Here is an 18,250-nt window from a genome sequence, read left to right as displayed (position 1 = left end):
ACCAGCCGATCCCTTTCCAGCCTTCCCTTCCCAAGCATGGTCTTATGCCTTAATAGCACAAACTCCTAGGCACTTTCAGAGGCTTCTCGGGCACCAACTCGATTGAGCAGGGCAGGAAATAACTCAGTGGGGGGGAAGAGCAGGCCTCCCCCTGCCGATGTCTCCTACAGCATGGGAAATGACTCCAAAATGACCGCCGTTCCCGTGCTGCAGGAGAAATCTCACTAGCTCCCACAGCACGGGACATCCTCCCCTCTGCAGACGCAGCCGGAGTCCCCATACCATCTTTCCTGCCAGCCTTGCATCTCCAGCAAAGCCCTGACAAAGAAAGCCGCGATATGTGCTCACTCCAAGCATGGCAGCATTTTCCACATTCTGCGGACACCAGCATGCTTCCTTTTGCCTCTGGCTGGACTGCCGTCTCGAGCTGATGCTCTTAACTCTGGCAGCAGTAAAAACACAGCCCCGTGGTGATTTCTGCCTCTTTGACTGTCCTGCGAGATTATTAGCTGCCCCCCTCCAACCCAAAACGGTTTCCCCAGAGCCAATTCATCTCACTCAGTAGGCCTCCAATCCAGCGCCTTTCTCTATTATGTTATCAACCAAGGGGGGCGTGTCGGGGGCGGTCCCGAACCGCGCGGCGTTTTCGGGGCATGTCGGGAGCGTTCCGGGGGCGGGCCCGGGGGCGTGGCTACAGCCCGGGGCGGTCCGGGGGCGTGGCCGCGCCCTCCAACCCGCCCCCAGGTCGCGTCCCGGCGCGCTAGCGGCCCGCTGGCGCGCGGGGATTTACATCTCCCTCCGGGAGGCGTAAATCCCCCGACAAAGGTAAGGGGGGGGTTTAGACAGGGCCGGGCAGGTGGGTTAGGTAGGGGAAGGGAGGGGAAGGTGAGGGGAGGGTGAAAGAAAGTTCCCACCGAGGCCACTCTGATTTCGGAGCGGCCTCGGAGGGAACGGGGGTAGGCTGCGCGGCTCGGCGCGCGCCGGCTATACGGAATTGATAGCCTTGCGCGCGCCGATCCAGGATTTGCGCGGCTACGCGCGTATCTACTAAAATCCTGCGTACTTTTGCTTGCGCCTGATGCGCCAGCAAAAGTACGCCAAATCGCGCGGTTTGAAAATCTACCCCAAAATTGTGACCTTTATGTAAAATTCAGCGACCTTTTAGTACATCAGCCTACTGTAAAGATACCCTCACCCCACCATAAGCGTGGTCATGAGACTTCGCTAATTAGGAGATGGTCTGATTCCTGAAGCTAAAGACCTTCATGAGATTGCTCTAATTAGGAGGACAGGAACTTGCTCATGGACACAGATGCGCCTCTGCATTGTCTCTTTTCATAACACAAATATTTGCAATCATACCCAGAAACTTACTTTGGTGATGCCTATTTGATCCTTCCGAAAATTTTCCAATGGTTTGATCAACAAATTATCAGCATTTTGCAACTAGAGAACAAAAAGGAGACAAGAGGTTAACTGGTTTAAGACGTATATGTATTGCATATTCCATAACTGGAAATTATAAAACGGACAGGAGAATCTAAGCAGCACATTGTAACCATTTGACTAATAAGTAAAGAAAATACTTCTTTTCAGTCCTTTAGGACATCATTTAATAAGCACAACATGGTAGAAAAGCCTTCATAAATCATAAGAACTGCTGTACTGGGTCAGACAAGAGTCCATCCAGCCCAGTATCCTGTTTTTAACAGTGGACAATCCAGGTCACAAGTACCTGGCAAGAACCCAAATAGTAAACAGATCCCATGTTATCATCACCCAGTAATAACTTGGGCTATTCCCCAAGTCTTCTTAGTTAGTAACAATTTATGGACTTCTCCTCCAGGAACTTATCCAAACCTTTTTTAAACCCAGCTACGCTAACTACCTTAACCACATCCTCCAGCAATGAATTCCAAAAATTAATTGTGCATTGAATGAAAAATAATTTTCTATGATTTGTTTTAAATGTGCTACGTAATAACTTCAGGAAATGTTCTCTAGTCTGTATTTTTTGAAAGTGCAAATAACAGATTTACATTTATCCATTCTATTCTACTCATGATTTTATATGCCTTTATCGTATCTCCCTCAGCCGTCTCTTCTCCAAGCTGAACAAACTAACCTCTTTAGCCTTTCCTCATAGGTTCCATTTTGGTTGCCCTTCTATGTCACTTTTACAGTGCAACTATATATTTTTTGAGCTGTGGCAACCGGAATAGCAGGCAGTATTAAAGGTGTGATCTCACCATGGAGCAATACAAAGGTATTATGACTTCCTCTGTTTTATTCTCAGTTTCTTTCCTAATATTTTGTTTGCTTTTTGATCTGGACTTCAAAAGAAAAAGAAATTGAGTTAATTTTACTGCTTACCCGAAACGGCTGTTCTACAAGGACAGCAGGATCAATAGCCACATAATTGGAAACATAGAGATCAATATTCAAAGAGCCAGTGAGCAGGTAAATTATCTGGATAACCTTATCCAGATATTCAAATAAGCCTGCTGCTGAATATATATCTGGAAAAAGTTACCTGGATAACTTTAGGACAGCCTTTTTCCTACACTTACTTGCATAACTTTAGCAGGACAGCTCAGACCAGCAGAAGTTTTACTAAGCTCTGGGAATGCCTCCAGCTCCACTTTTTATGGAGGTAAATTTTGTGCAAGAAACAATCTGCCCAGACTAAATTTACCTGCTCAACAGAGGGGAGGTGGGGAGTGGAATTTATACCCTGAATGAAGATTTGTCCTCCCAAAGATAGCCGGAAAAATCTTTTGAATATGGACCTCAAAGTGTTCATAGCAAGCTGAAGAATGCTTTAATTACTCTGCGCAGGACTTCTGCCCTATCGTTACTGTGAAGGGCCCCTTCAGACCTACACAGAAACATAGAAGTGACAGCAGAAAAGGACCAAATGGTCCATCCAGTCTGCCCACTGCACAGGTCACCCCCATACTTATCAGTTTCCAGACCATCAAAGTCAGGACCCTTGTTGTTTGCTGTTTGAGTCCAATTCCCAGTTACCTCTTGCCATTGAAGCAGAGAGCAATGTTGGAGTTGCATCACAAATATGTCTTATTGGTTAAGGGTAGTAACAGCTGCATTAGCAAGTTACCCCGATGCTTATTTGTTTTCCCAGACTGTAAAATTCAATGTCCTTGTTGGTTGCTGTCTAAATCTAATTCCCCTTTTCCTCTTTTCTCCCTGCCGTTGAAGCAGAGAGCAATGATGGAGTTGCAGCAACAGTATGAAGGTTTATTGGTTAAGGGTAGTAACCACCATACCAGCAAGTTACCCCATGCACTCTTTACTTCATTCCCATCCTTTAGCCTTTAGGGATCCACAGTGTTTATCCCATACCTCTTTGAATTCTTTCACTGTTTTTGTCTTCACAACCTCCTCCGGAAGGGCATTCCAGGCATTCACCACCCTCTCTGTGAAAAAATATTTCCTAACGTTGGTTCTGAGTTGTCCTCCCTGGAGTTTCATTTCATGACCCCTAGTTCTTTCCAGTGGAAAAGGTTTGTTGTTGATTGTGCATCATTAAAATCTTTCAGCTATCTGAAGGTCTGTATCATATCTCCCCTGCACCTCCTCTCCTCCGGGGTATTCATAGGTCCTTCATCCTCTCCTCATAAGTCATTTGTTGGAGACCACCCACCATTTTAGTTGCCCTTCTCTGGACCACCTCCATCCTGTTTCTATCCTTTTTGAGATACAGTCTCCAGAACTGAACACAATACTCCAGGTGAGGCCTCACCAAGGACCTGTACAGGAGCATTACTACCTCCTTTTTCTTACTGGTTATTCCTCTTTCTATGCAGCCCACCATTCTTCTGGCTTTAGCTATTGTCTTGTCACATTACCTCACCACCTTCAGATCACCAGACATGATCACCTCAAAGTCCCTGTCCCATTCTGTGCATCTTAGTCTTTCACCCCCCATCACATACACCTCTTTTGGATTACTGCACCCCAGATGCATGACTCTGCACTTCTTGGCACTGAGCCCCAACTGCCATATCTTTGACCACTGTTCAAGCTTCCTTAAATCACGTCTCATTCTCTCTACTCCTTCCAGCGTGTCCATTCTGTTGCGTACAAACTTAAGACGTCACCTCCAAAAAGGTGAAGTAGGAAGGAATGCGTGACTGATTACTCTGCTATCTATAGAGAACACCTGTTACAGGTAAGCAATTAATTTTCCTCTGTAAACAAGCAGGATGAATAAGTTACACAAATCGGAATCCCTATCTAAGGGAAAATAAAGGATTATCAATAGGCAAGCCCACAATATTTTGTTATGGGGTAAGGCCCTTTTCCAATTTTTAACAGAATATGAGATGAAAAAGTAAAAATAGGCCCTGGGGGATGAATTGGATGGAGAACAGACTGACCAAACCTATTGTTGGGAGTCAGTATCCAAACAAAGGGATATAAATGCATGAACAGAAATACACATCATAGCCTTGCAAATCTGCTCAAAAAAAAGAGGCCAGTCTAAGATGGCTAACCAATGCAGCCATGGCTCTGATATGAACCCTGACATGCGCCTCTAGAGTCAGATCTTCTTGAGCGTAAGGAAAAAAAAGATGCAGTCTTCTATCCAACCAGAAATAGCACATTTGGTTACAGCAAATCTAGGAGCATGCACAATGTTCCACTGGGTGTTCACTGCTAGCTACAATAGGAGGAGGCATTGTTCATGGGGTCATATTTAGTAGGCAGAGAAAAACAACAAGCACAGATTGCACTTTTAAATCCATGTGCATTATTTTCCATGGGAAAAGTATCCGCAGAAAAAGGAAGTCCAAATGTCTGTGGATACTCTACCCCGGGGCAATTTTCAAAGTCGAAATATATAAGCAAAGAGGACTTTGCAGCAATGCCAGCAGTTTGAAAATCATCCCCTTTGTAAATACAAGAGGCCAATAGGTAATATGTGGTACTGGAGCTGGGACTCCCCTACAACAAATCTGAGATGCTTCCCGTGAGTGGGATGTAACTATTCATGGGTATGTGCATCATTGAAATTCAGAGAACATAGCTAAACCCCTTTGTTTATGACAGGAATAATCGCAGTCAGGGACTTCTCTTTCAAAATGGAATCTGTCCAAGGCTCTTAGTTCTAGCAGGGGACGATGTCTTCCAGTTCTCCTGGGTACCAGGAAATACTTGAGTAGAAGGTACAGGCTCAACTGCTCTGCAAGAGAGGAGAGCTCTTTTTCTAGCAATTCTTGGTGCAAAAGGGGGAGGGGGGGGGGGGGGGGGAAGGACCCTAATTTTTTGGGATTGTCAATAAATGCAATCTGTAGCCTCTCTCTACTATTCAGATTACCTGACATTATTAGGGGACAATGATTCACATTAAACCTCAGCCTTCTTCCATTAGGTAAATTCTTCATCACGGACATTAGAATTCCGGCTATGTGCTTTTCAACCAGTTATAAAACTGCCTGGGTTTTGAAAGGGTTGCTGTATAGGGTTTAGAGCTTCTACGGTTGTGTAAGTGAGGCCTTGAGCTCTGCTGATGGCAGGGACAGGTGTACAGAGGATAATTCCTATATGGAGGAAAAGCCTGTCACTTCGCAGAACCACTCAAGAATCACCATACAGGGCCCCCTCAGTCCTTTTTGGCTCCAAAGCCATCATTGGCACCAAATGCATTATAATTCAAGGACCCAGTAGCTGCATGGTCACTGGTGATCTACTGGCATTGAAGGATCAATCAACATTTTTAAAGCTGAGACCAAAGAAGAAGATGTCCAGGAGCAGAGAATCTTCCTACTCTACCTACTTAATACATGCGAAAGATTCCTTGACTCAAGGAGACATGACATCAAGTATCAAGCAAAAGCATTGGAGCATGTCATTCTTCTTTGATGCTCAAGGCTAAAAGCAGGGAGATCGAAGTTGACACTTTTCCCACTCTCAAGTGTTTGTATCCAGAGGTAAGCTCACCTTCTCATTTGATGACTAAGCCACAATGATCGCCAAAGGTCCACGCCATATACATCTGTCTTAATCATCCTGGGAGGACATCTCCTCCCTTCCAGCTTTCGTATCAGCAAGTTTTGAACAAGAGTTGAGGTGCTCTCTCTCAGCACCTCAAGTTTGTGAATGTGTTGAAACTGAGCACCCTCAGCTTCAACTGTGGCATCAACAGCACCAGCACTCGAGACCTTTGACAAGGCATCAAGTGGTTCAGCCATGATGCTGCGACAGGACCTTGGTAACATCTAGGCCAATTCACAGTCATTTGACCTTTGATGAGGAATCCTTTCCAGTAATTTGACGCCTGGTTTCAAAGCCAAAGCAATCTTTGCATACACACTTGAAGGGTGAGATTGTAAAGTCATGCCACCTGAACCACTCAATCTGAGGAGTCTTGGGATCTGCTTTATGGGTCTGGCAGCAATATCAGACCTCCCATCAGATCCCTCTCTGCCGGAAAATCTATCCTTTTCATCTTTTGTGTTCCATTTAGGAGGCAAGTTTTCAAACTGTCTGCATTGGGACAAAGTTTGCAAGTACTTTGCACCAGTTTTCAAAGAGATGTCTATTAATATATGTAGAAAGGACAATTTTCACAGGTATTTCCCTGGTAGAAACCGGTACCCTCAGAGCAGCTAAAAAGATGGTCAGGCTTTCACAACGTGCAGACTTAGCTAGGTTCTAAAGAAGTGTTCCCAGGGCTGTGCTCAGAGGAGGGTCATTTTCAGAGTTTTTTACGTGGATCATCTGTTGTAAAATGTCTAAGCTGTGAAACAGCACGGTGGTGGAGGAAATGTTTCAGCCCCCAATTCTACCCACATAACTGCTTTGTTACACAAGTAAAATCTGTGAAAACTACTCAACCTAGGAGACCTGCTGCACACAGCTTGTGCGCTGCAGATTATATTTTTCAAAGCTTTCTTCAATCAGCTCTCCATGGTGAGCAGCAGTCTGATTATGCACAGAGGGCCAGATTTTAAGTGATAACCCGGCGCGCACAAATCTACGCCTGATTTTATAACACGTACGCTCAGCCGTGCGCATGTTATAAAATCCGGGGTCAGCGCACGCCAAGCCCTAGGGGAACCCCAATTGCTTTCCCCGCTCCCTCCGAGGCCGCTCCAAAATCGAAGCGGCCTCAGAGGGAACTTTCCTTCCGCCCTTCCCCTATCTAACCCAACCCCCCAGCCCTACCTAATTCCCCCCCCCCCCTTTTATTTTCTTATTTACGCCTGCCTCTGGCAGTCGTAACTTGTGCGCACCGGCCAGCTGCCGGCGTGCAATCCTCCGGCAGCTGGCCGGAGGATTGCACACCGGCAGCTGGCGTGCTAGAGGCGTCTGCCCCGCCCCTGCCCCCTTCCCGCCCCTTTTTCAAAGCCCCGGGACATATGCTCGTCCCGGGGCTTGCACGCGTCGCCGGGCCTATGCAAAATAGGCTCGGTGCGCAGGGCTTTTAAAATCTGGCCCAGAGTGTCCATTGAGTTGGACAGCAGACAGAATGCCTTATGGGAAAGAGATGCCAGTGGTTCTTGCCCCCCTGTTCCTCCAGCCTTATTAGTCTCTGGAGAAATCCTCTGGGCTTGGGTGACCCTCACTGACCCACTGTTTAATTGGGTCTCTCTGGTTTGATTCTCTCATGGCAGGAGACTGGGAAAATAACTGTCTCTGTTTTGCTTCCCTGTATTTTCATAGAGGGCTGTCATGCCTGGGGAAAGAGGGAGAGGGAGGCAATGAGCTGGCAGCACACAGCAGACAGGTCGCCCCAAAGGGGTTTTCCTCTTTTGAGCTCCCCTTGGGGGATCACAAGCCAGTCCTGAGGGGGAGGGTTTTATTTTGTGTAAGTTAAGTGATGCAACCAGATGCGCTCCCTATTAAGAGTAAGGAGAGAGTGGGTCTGCATTAAGGTTGTGTGTAACGTAGCTGATGTATTTTATTGCTTTTTATAACGTAAATCATTTTGGTATTTGTTCTTTATGATTTAAACTGCTTTGGGAAAAGGGAAGTATATAAGTGCAAATGTAAAATGTAAATGTTATCGGGGAAAATGCTTAATACTTCTGGCCTTATGTCCTTACTCAGATGTGACTTCCAGACCTGAGCACAGTACTGAGCACAGTACTCCAGGTGGGGTCTCACTAGTAACCTACACCTGCTTAAACTTTTCCTAGTGTGTTCTCTCCCACCGAGTTGATAACTTCTAGGCCCTTTCTGCTGTTTGGTAGTTGCCAATTCTTATCCTGCTAATGGATGAGTGGTGTACATAAAAAGGAAGGCAGAGGTATGGGAAGAAAGGTACAGAGCTGGAGACATCATAAGAAAATACGGGGAGAGAAGCCAAGAAAGGAAATACTTAGATAAGGGAAAGAAACAGCAGAGCAATGGGAAACTGAACACAAAAACAAATAAAAACAATAACAAAGTAGGAAAGTGCTTGGTCTGTTTTTTGTTTATATGTGTGTTACCGATCCTTACTTTTAAAAATGTGATCCCTACATCTTGCTCTCATCAGGGTGCTACTCTATTGTTTTATTTATTTATTTATTTTGTTTTATATACCGGTGTTCTGGTCAACTACATCGGTTTACAGCGATAAAATATTACAAATTTAAAATACAACATAGAATACATCAACTGGAAATACACCTTAAATATCTAAAAATAACTAACCACTTAAACATAAAAACAAAAAAATCAAATAAAATATAAAAATATAAAATTCTATAATAAAAGGGTCAGTAAAATCCACAATAACCATTAAAGTCCAGCTAAAAATACTCTCTCTCTTCTCTAAAAGCTTGCCTACAAAGTTATGTACTACTCTCTTTCTCATCTCCAAACGCTTTCCTAAAAAGCCATGTTTTAAGATTTTTTAAAAAGATGAAAAACTGGTTTCTAATCTTAACTCTATTCGCATGGGGTAGATTTTCAAAGGGGTACGCGCGTACCCCCCGAAAACCTACCTCAAACCCCCCCCTGCGCGCGCCGAGCCTATTTTGCATAGGCTCGGCGGCGCGCGCAAGCCCCGGGACACGCGTAAGTCCCGGGGCTTGCATGGAGGGACGTGTTGGGGGGCATTTCGGGGGCGGTGCCGTGGGCGTGGTTTCGACCCGGGGGCGTTCCCGCGGCCTCCGGACCAGAACATGGAGCGCGGCAGGGGGGGTTTAGATAGGGCCAGGGGGGTGGAAGGAAAGTTCCCTCCGAGGCCGCTCCAATTTCGGAGTGGCCTCAGAGGGAGGGAACGGAGGCAGGCTGCGCGGCTCGGCGCGCACAGACTGCCAATTTTGGGCAGCCTTGTGCGCGCCGACGCCGGATTTTAATGGATACGCGCGGCTACTCGCGTATCTATTAAAATCCCGCGTACTCTTGTTCGCGCCTGGTGCGCGAACAAGAGTACGCGTGTGTGCAGATTTATAAAATCTGCCCCATAGAGTTCCATAGTTTAGGCCCAGCTAAAGGTAAAGATCTCTCTCATACTTTATTAAGCCGCGCCGTTTTTATAGATGGAATAGTTAAGAGGCCCTTATTCCCTGATCGGAGATTTCTTTGTGGAACATGAATGTGTAGTACTCTACTCTGCAGGACAGAGGCACACTTTCCTGTACAGTCAGGCCTTTTACTGCACAAAACGGGCTTAGCAAAGGGGGGAATGAGTGAGAAAGAGCAAATGATGGCATGTGGGACAGGAAAAAGACAAGGAGCAGGGGGCGGGGGGGGGGGGGGAGAGAGAGAGAGTGGGAGATAAAGAGCAGCAGAGGAGAAACCCCAGCACTAAGTGAAAGGCCTTCATGTTTTTCCTGGAAACAAATGTGAAGAGCAGGGAGCCAGCGCTCTGCAAATGATAGAGTACAAAATGAAAGCCAGAAGAGTGAATCACACAGCCAGCTTTGAGCCAGGAAGAGGGCTGGGAAGGGGAGGAAGCTGCCCATTAGAAAACTAAATCATGCATACAAGTCCCATTGCCTCATGTGCTATTATACAATTTTTGCGTCTGGAAGTACCTGCCCCATACAAACAAACAGAGCTCCTGGACCATGGGCCCACTACAGCAATCAGAGGTATTCCAGGGCGGATACACTTAGTACATGCACACACACTCCACCACCTCTACATCAGTGCCAATCGCCAGTCCCAGCCAGCACCATGGCCAGAGAATTCAGCAATGCCCCATGCACACATGCACTTTTCAAACAGCAACCTAGTCTGAAGTAGGAAAACATGGAATAGAAATCAGCGATCAAAACCTTAAGATGTTCACATGCTGCTGTTGTCAGTCTCTGCCACACTCAGTCATGGTTCTGTGGCAAGGAGAGCGGGAATGAGATTTCGGAGAAGGTGTAAGACATGCTCAGATATGGCAGTTGCCAATATTCCTTTTACTTTCTCGGGTGCTCTTTTCATCACCAGAGCAGCAATAGCAGGTCTGCCGCTGCAAACCATCTCTGAGAGCCTGATATGAGCCCCTACTTCGCCTAGCTACAGCCCTGGCATTCACAGCATACACAGAGCTCACTGCTGAAACACGGGGACACAAGCTCGTGTAGGGTTAAAGGGGACTGAGCAAAGCTGACTCAGTGCATATGGAGTCTTAAGACAGGTTATTCTAGGTCAGCCTGACGAAGACTCATTCTGGGCAGCTGGCTTACGTTAGAGGCCCAGAGGAAAACACAGACTGCAAAGCTTCCTCCACTCCCCTGTTATCTTTTTACACTTGGAAAGTTTAGGCAGGCATGCTCCCATATCCCAAACATCCCTCAGTATTTTCGCAGCAGGCAGGGTGGGAGAAGCACCCCCGTTTGGTTTCTGCTAAGCAGGCCAACTGCTTGCGACACCAGGAATCACTGCCAGAGGGGGAATCTCACTGGGTAAAAAAAAATGTACAACTTGGCGACTTGTTCATGATAACTTTCCTGTCTTCCACAAAGAAGCACCTGCAGTTTCTCCCCAGTCAGACAAATGAGGAGGAGGACAGTCTCTACAGGTGTGATTTTATTACCATAGAGAGAGATAAATGCCCCCTCGGGATCCTCAGTCCTTGAAATACAGCAATCACATACTGAAGCACAAGATGGCTGAAGGCCTGAGGGCATTCATTAATTCAGCCGTCTGTCATGATGCCACATTACGGGGACAATCTTTAAACTTCCAGCACTGGGACAAAGACTGCGCAGTGGACATCATCCCAAATTCTCAAAGTTAAAATATGCAGGGACTTTTGCTTTGGAACTGTCACGGGTACAGCATGAACAGTTCCCTTATTTTGCAAGCAGATTTTTGCTGGCAAAGTATAAATGAAGATTCGCAAGTGCCATCTACCCACGTACTCTTCCTCCCTCAATCTAAATGCAGCCCCCCTCCCCCACGACCCCTAAGAATTCCTCCTCTCACTGTGGCTAAATGTTGTGGAGTGGGTGAGCTTTCCCCCTCACTGAGGGATGGCAATCTTCAAGTCACTGATTAATGCGGCTACGACACTGCAAGGACTCTCTTCCCGTAGTATTAGGGACCCCTGTAAGATGAACATAAGGACACCATTTCTGTACTAGCCATCACCTCCAGGTGGGGCCTGTTCTAATCTTTCCTCCACCGAACCCGTGCAGTCCAGATGAAGAGCCATTTCCCCATATTTAAAACAACACTGCTTAGATCCTTTAAGAGAGTCGTGATTTGATTTCTTTAGAGCCCACTTTTCCAAAATAATGCTCAGAGTGGCTAACAGTGAGTTTGGTAATATAAAACAATCAAAATTAATAATAAAAATAACCAATGAAATGGAATAAGTACACCAAAGTAAGCAGCAACAATACAGAATACATAAAAACAAATAAGTAAAATATCAAAGACTCTCGGGACTTAATTTACAGCGGCATCTCAGAGCAGATGAGATAAAATATAGGCTTCTTCAATAAACCAGTTGTAAATGATGTCTGAAATCAAGCAATAAAAAGCCAAGCCTCAAGTTTACGCCTAAATGTGCAGTTCCCAATGAATCTCTCTCTGGAGACTGCTGCAAAGTTTGGAAGACCTGCCTGTAAATGCATGCCTCCTTTCCTCCCTTACACATTCCCACCCAAATGGCTGTACCAAACTATCTGAGGTCTTCTGCTGGCCAAGGGACGGGCGTCATTCAGCAGCAGGGAAGCACAGCCAAAGGGCCAAGGAGCAGAGGAAATTTATTTACGGTTGAACATTTGATATCCCACTTTTTCCCAAAGCTGGTCTCAAATTTAAATGAGCAGAGGCAATAAGAACAGCTCACAGCCAAAACAGAATTTGCAATTAACATAGCTTTGGGATCCAGCATAGTAGAACCCATCTGTGCATCGTTTCAAGATCCAGTTGTGTATAACCGTCCCTCACTTAGTGGTTCAGGAAGCTAGGCTGAGGATGTAGGTCTTAGGGGAAGAGCAGACTGAAAAGCTTTCTTCCTGAACTTAAGGCAGCCTGGCTCCAGGCGCAGGATCCGTGGGACTTTGTTCCAAATTTTTGATGCGTGAAAGCAGGAAGCACGGAATCTTGTGCAGGACAATCTGGCAGTGGTCAGGGGAGGAGAAAGAAGAGCCATTTCTGCAGACCAAAGTTCCCTTGAGGGAGTGTAAGGGGAGAGAAATTGAGAGAGGTATTCCGGGGCCTATTTATTTAAGCATTTGAAGACAAAGCAGAGAGTTTTAAATTGTATCCTGCTTTCTAGTAGGAGCCAGTGAAACTGATGTAGAATAGGCTTGATACAATCAGTTGCTTTTGCACCCCCAAAAATTCTTATGGTTGGACTTTGTAGGTGCCGGAGGTGCTTCGAACTGTGTTGGGAGAAGCTGTTGTATAGGGATTGTTTGGCTGGTAATTAACACATGATTAAAGTAACAAGAGTGTGTTGATCAAGGAAATTACGCGGTTGGTGGACCTGATGAGGATACACCTTACTACTTTCAAAACGTGGGGTTCCATTGTAAGGTTTTGGTCGAGACTGCGCACTGACTCGTTAGGATGTAAGGCGGAGGTGACCTTGGCGGCTGATCCAGGGGAGTTCCAAGTTTGATGGATTTAGTCCCAGTTTGTGTTTATTAAGCCATTAGTTATTGAGATTGGTGAGAGATGAAGTTTGTTCAGATCCCATTTTGATCCACAATTGGATGTCATCCGCACTCAATATTAAAGGGAGGAGGAATAGCCTAGTGGTTAGAGCAGTGGGCTACGAACCAGGAGACCAGGGTTCGAGTCCTGCTGTCGCTCCTTGTGACCTTGGGCAAGTCACTTTACCCTCCATTGCCTCAGGTACAAATCTAGATTGTAACCCCTGTGGGGATAGGGAAAATACCTCCAGTACCTGAATGTAAACAGATATGATATCTCAGATCGAATGTCGGTATAAAAAAATAAAGGATGAGATTGCAGATAGGACACACGTAGATGTGAAAAGTATCAGGGATAGGACTGAGCCCTGAGCTCACCCTCACAGGTGAGCTCTCTACGGAAGGATGGTTTGTTGGCCCATGTAACTGACTGCATTCTGTTGGCAAGGAATGATTCAAACCACTTTAGGGAGGTGCCGTCAATGCTGATGCCCTTTAGGCACTGGATCAGGAGATGGTGATCAACCATATCAAAAGCGGCTGAGAGACCAAGTAGGACAATGAATGAGCCACCATCTTGATCTGCATAGAGATGGATACTGTTTGTAATGGCCAATAGGTAATGGATACTGTTTGTTATGGTAATAGGACCGATTCTCTTCCATGGCCTTTCCTGAACCTGGATCGGTAACTGGTACCAAGACTGAGCGATAGCTGTCGATTTTAGGATCAGCACCAGGTTTTGGTTTTTTGTTACGATAGGTTTGATATAGCCTTTTTGAATGAATGTAGTCACAAAGGGAGACCATTTTTTAACATGGATTAATATATTTTGAAGCTATTTATACTTTTACTGTAAAAATGCACATAATTTATCACCAACTCAGCAACTTTACTAAGCCCATGGCACCATCACAGTATCACCCCCGCAAGAGACTCAGTTTCAGATGCACTACCCAGACAGGGTGACCAACTGCCCGGGTTTTGGACTGGACAGTGCGTTTTTGGACTGGACAGCACGGTTTTGCAGCCTGTTGGTCAGGCAAGGCCAGGAGCCGATCAGTGGCGGCAGCCTGGCAGCGCTCCAATCACCTGCCTGCTTTCGGGGCTCGGTTCGACTCTCCTCCTCCTCTGGCTCTCCCCACAGCTGTGCTGCACTTGTTGCTGCTTTGCGCTGTCCTCCTGAGAATCGCAGAGGAAGAGGAGAGTTGAACCGAGCCCAAAAGACAGGCAGGCAGAATCTGACTAGGAAAAAAAAAAAATCAACTCTCGATTTGTAAGGGGAAAGGGGGGGGGGGGGGGGGGGTGGGAAGGGTGGCTGCAGCCAGCCATAAAGTGTCCGGTCCTACTCCATGGAAAAGTTGGCAACCCTATGCTCAGATAATGCAGTTGACCTTTCCTGGGGAGAGAGCTGGAGCGGTGTCTCATCCAAGGCACACACTCAGCACTTCTGAGAGGTTAGCTGGTAGGGGCTGCCGCCTACTAGAAGCTGCTTTTCTTTCCTTCCCAGGCCTGTGTACATTACCTCCACTGCACACACCCAGGCTCAATCAGCCCCATGATGCGGAGCAGTATGACCCGAGTCCCAGCTAGTTTTGGTAAAAGAAACCATGCAGCTTTGGTTTGTAACCAATTTTGCACTTCAGACTGCCTCTTCTTTTGACATCAGTGTTCCTTGGAGACATTCAGTGCATAACAGAAATGCTTTTCTATATTCATCACAGGGAGGGTCACCTTACCATCATAATCCTTTCATTCTCAACTTCTTGGAGCAGACCAGAAAACTCTTTAAAGGATTCAGCTAGAACAAGAGAAAGAAAAAAAAAAGTACAGAGTTAGTTCTGCAGGGCAATTCCAGCACCACCATGAAACCCACTGCAGCCTCCCCCTCACACATGTAACTGTGAAGAGCAGGGAGCTGTGTGCAGTAAATACGTCACAAACACACGCTGTTAACGTAACGAGCAACCCAAGCAAAGGTCGCCACGAGATTCCCATTCGGTTCTTGAATTTGGGACGCTCACTGCAGTGCAGGCTTCAAGCCTTGCGTTAACTGCTTCATTTAACTGTATACAAAACTTCAGACCGCTGTATTTCACTATTACTGCCAAACGTCAGGAAAAAAAAAAAAAGATGGTTTACTAGCAATGGGTCTTCTCTGAAAGTCAGAAAGGTGGGATGATGTCACTCAGTGGCATCAACACGCAGCACTTTTCCAGAGCTTTCCAGGGAAGCCTCTGAATACGTGGCAGCTCAGCTCTGTAATTAAGCTAAGCGGGGGGAAGGACACAGGGTATGTGTGACACATGAACTGCTGCCTTCAGAGAACAGCCATTACAGGCAAGCAAACAATTCACTGAAAATACACAGATGGGACTCCGGAAGGGCCGACTTCAAACAAAAAAAGGGGCAAGGCAGAAAAAACATTTTTGGCGGGTTTTAACTACCTCCACCCCCATTTTTTTTTTGTTTTTAGAGAACTGGAAGACAACTTGAAATAATAAAAATGGGCCCTACGTGGGCTAGATTTGAGTTACAGCCCTCAAAGGCATCCTGGAGAATAGATTGCCCAAACCTGCTGTCGCACTTGGGAGTCTGCAAGCAAACAATGGTGAGATGTAGACATATGAACTGAGGCTCATGTTGCAGCTCTGCATATCGCAACAGAGGCTGAGCTCAAATGCAGCTATAGCCCTGATGTTATGAGCCTTGTCATGCTCCTCCAGGGTTAAATTCACTTGGGCATCAATGAAGGGATATGTAGTCTGCTATATACTTAAGACAAAGTTCTCTTTGAAACGGCAATCCCAGATTTGTTGGGGTAAAAAGAAACAAAAAACTGGGTGTAACTTCTAAGGGCTCTGCTTTGCTCTAGATAGAAGGCGATGGCTGTTTTATAACCCAAGGTGTGTCGGGCTTGTTCACCTTTGTGGACAGCCTGGGGAAAAATGTTAGAAGGTCGACTAACTGATTAAAGTGGAAATCCAATACAACCTTAAGCAGAAACTTAAGGTTGTACTGGATGCATGCATAGCACCACCATCACGATGAAATTTAGTATAAAGTGGGCAAGTTACTAGGGCCTGAAATTCTGTGGCCTTGAAGTGACTGCCACCAAAAAAAAAAAAAGGTGACCTTTCAGGTCAAGTACTTTAACCCCTCAAAAGGCCAGAAGCTCGAAAGGAGCTTTCATTAGCAGTGTTAACGCCATGTTGACATCCCACAACCCTGCCGGCTTGAAGGAAGATTTCAGATGAAGCCCCACATTAATCTTACAACTAAGGGTTGCATAAGAACATAAGACTTTCCAACAGTGGTCAATCCAGGTCACAAGTGCCTGGCAAGATGCTGAACAGTAGACAGATCCCATGCTGCTGATGCCCAGGGATAAAGTAGTGGTTGTTCACCTGGTCAACAGCAATTTATGGACTTCTCCAGGAATTTGTCCAAACCTTTTGCCTTTTCCACATCCTCCTGGCAATGAATTCCAGAACTTAACTCTGCTTTGAGTGAAAAAAGAATTTTGTCCAATTTGTTTTGCAGTTGCTATTGGTGAGGCTGTGCCTCTTAAATTAGATCTTGTAGAGTCTGTGGGTATATTGATTTTATACTGCCCTCCTGCTGGGGGACTGCAAATTCTAGAGATTATTCAAGAAATGATTTTGGATTTCAGTCTACAGTTTGCTTCTTTGTTAGTAGGGGATTAGAGAATTGGTGCTTGGCACTACCCATGAGAGGGGGAGGGAAAGTCATATTTTGGATTGGGTTGTTGGTTCAGACCATTTCAGTGGGGTGAATGATCCGACCTGGCATGGTTTAGACCTGATACCATGGTCAGATCATAAGGCTTTGTTTTTGACTTTTAGAGGGCAGATTAGGGAAAGGGGAGGAAGGGGTGCGAGCTAGGATGGAAAATCGGGTAGGGGAAAAATTGATGAGGATGTTTCCAGTATGCAAACGGATAATTTGTTACCTGAAGCGATAGGAAATATGCAAATGTTATTGGAGCATTGGGATGGGATTGTAAATTCTGATGAAATGGATTAAATTAGGTAAAAAGAGGAAGGGGTGGTTTACGCCAAAATTTAGAGAACTGAGAAGAATGCTCCGGCATGCAGAGTGTCAGTGGAGGACTGGGTTACAGTCAGATTGCATAGGCTACAGGAAAATGGCAAACAAATATAGGAGGTTGGTTCAGGATACAAAAAAAAATGCTTTTTCTGCTATTATAGGATCAGCTAAGCCTTCTAGGAGGGAGATCTTTAGGGTAGTGAAGACTCTTCTGCCTAAGAAGAGAGATGATTTGCTGGGAATGCCAGACTATTACTTTTTCTTTTTTTTTTTAGTAATAAGATTAAGGTTCTGCTCCAATAGTTACAGCCGGAGGGAAATAGTATAGTTCAGGAGCAGAAAAGATGGGGGTGCGGATATTGGGATATCTGTAGTTGATCAATTGTGTGAGCTCCGACGAATTAATGCTGTGAAGGTGCAGAAGATTCTGGTAGATATGAAGCCTACAGGAAGTCCATTGGAACCTTGTCCATCACATTTAATACAAAAAATTGTCAGGAAGAAGATTAGAATAATTGACTAAAATTATAGCGGTGTCATTCAGGGATGGTTGTCTTCCAGAGTTTGAAAAGATCTGTAGTGAAGCCAATTTTGAAGAAATCTCATTTGGATCCAACAAAATGTGAAAGCTGTGGGCCAAATTCTAACTTTTTAGGGAAGATTATGGAAAAAATAGTCCTTAGTCAATTATTAGAATTGTTGGAAGGTTCTGGTGGTTTGTCGGATAGCCAGTCAGGTAGATTTGGACATAGGCATAAAATTGGTAATGCCCGTAACAGATGATGTCTTTCATTACCTTGATGTTGGTTGGTCAGTATTTTTGATCCTGCTGGACCTTTCCAGAGCGTTTTATCTGGAAGACCACCACTTACTCTTGGAGAGATGTGAGCAAGTGGGTTCGAGAGAGCAGTGTTAGCCTGGATTGCTTCTTTTTGGAAGGAAAGACACAGGTGGCACAAGTGGCATGAGTTCCTTAGGGCTCCTGCCTTTCATCTTTGTTTATAATTTTTATATGTCCTGTGGCTGATATTTTTTGGGACCTATTGATTCAAGCATAGCTGCAACTGTTGATGTGGTTAGTAGCTATTTGATAAAGATCTCATTGAATGGATGCT

The 18,250-nt window shown here is 45.5% G+C and overlaps 1 protein-coding gene across 2 annotated transcripts in view; it reads right to left on the bottom strand.

The window, feature by feature from the left end:
• OPHN1 (oligophrenin 1) overlaps window positions 1–18,250 on the bottom strand; it is a 235,543-nt gene that overhangs the window by 111,079 nt on the left and 106,214 nt on the right. For both annotated transcript variants that reach the window (XR_003857530.1, XM_029607285.1), the window contains 2 exons: window positions 14,804–14,865; window positions 1,375–1,446 (listed from right to left, as the gene is read on the bottom strand). Coding sequence is in view for 1 of the 2 variants with exons in the window: in XM_029607285.1 (XP_029463145.1) it covers window positions 1,375–1,446; window positions 14,804–14,865 (134 nt within the window). In the remaining variant the exon portion in view is untranslated. The remainder of the gene's footprint in view (window positions 1–1,374; window positions 1,447–14,803; window positions 14,866–18,250) is intronic.

The sequence above is a fragment of the Rhinatrema bivittatum genome, chromosome 6 (assembly GCF_901001135.1).
Source record: "Rhinatrema bivittatum chromosome 6, aRhiBiv1.1, whole genome shotgun sequence".
Taxonomy (NCBI): domain Eukaryota; kingdom Metazoa; phylum Chordata; class Amphibia; order Gymnophiona; family Rhinatrematidae; genus Rhinatrema; species Rhinatrema bivittatum.
The sequence above is the reverse complement of the archived record's forward strand: the minus strand, read 5'-3'. Positions and strand labels throughout refer to the sequence as shown.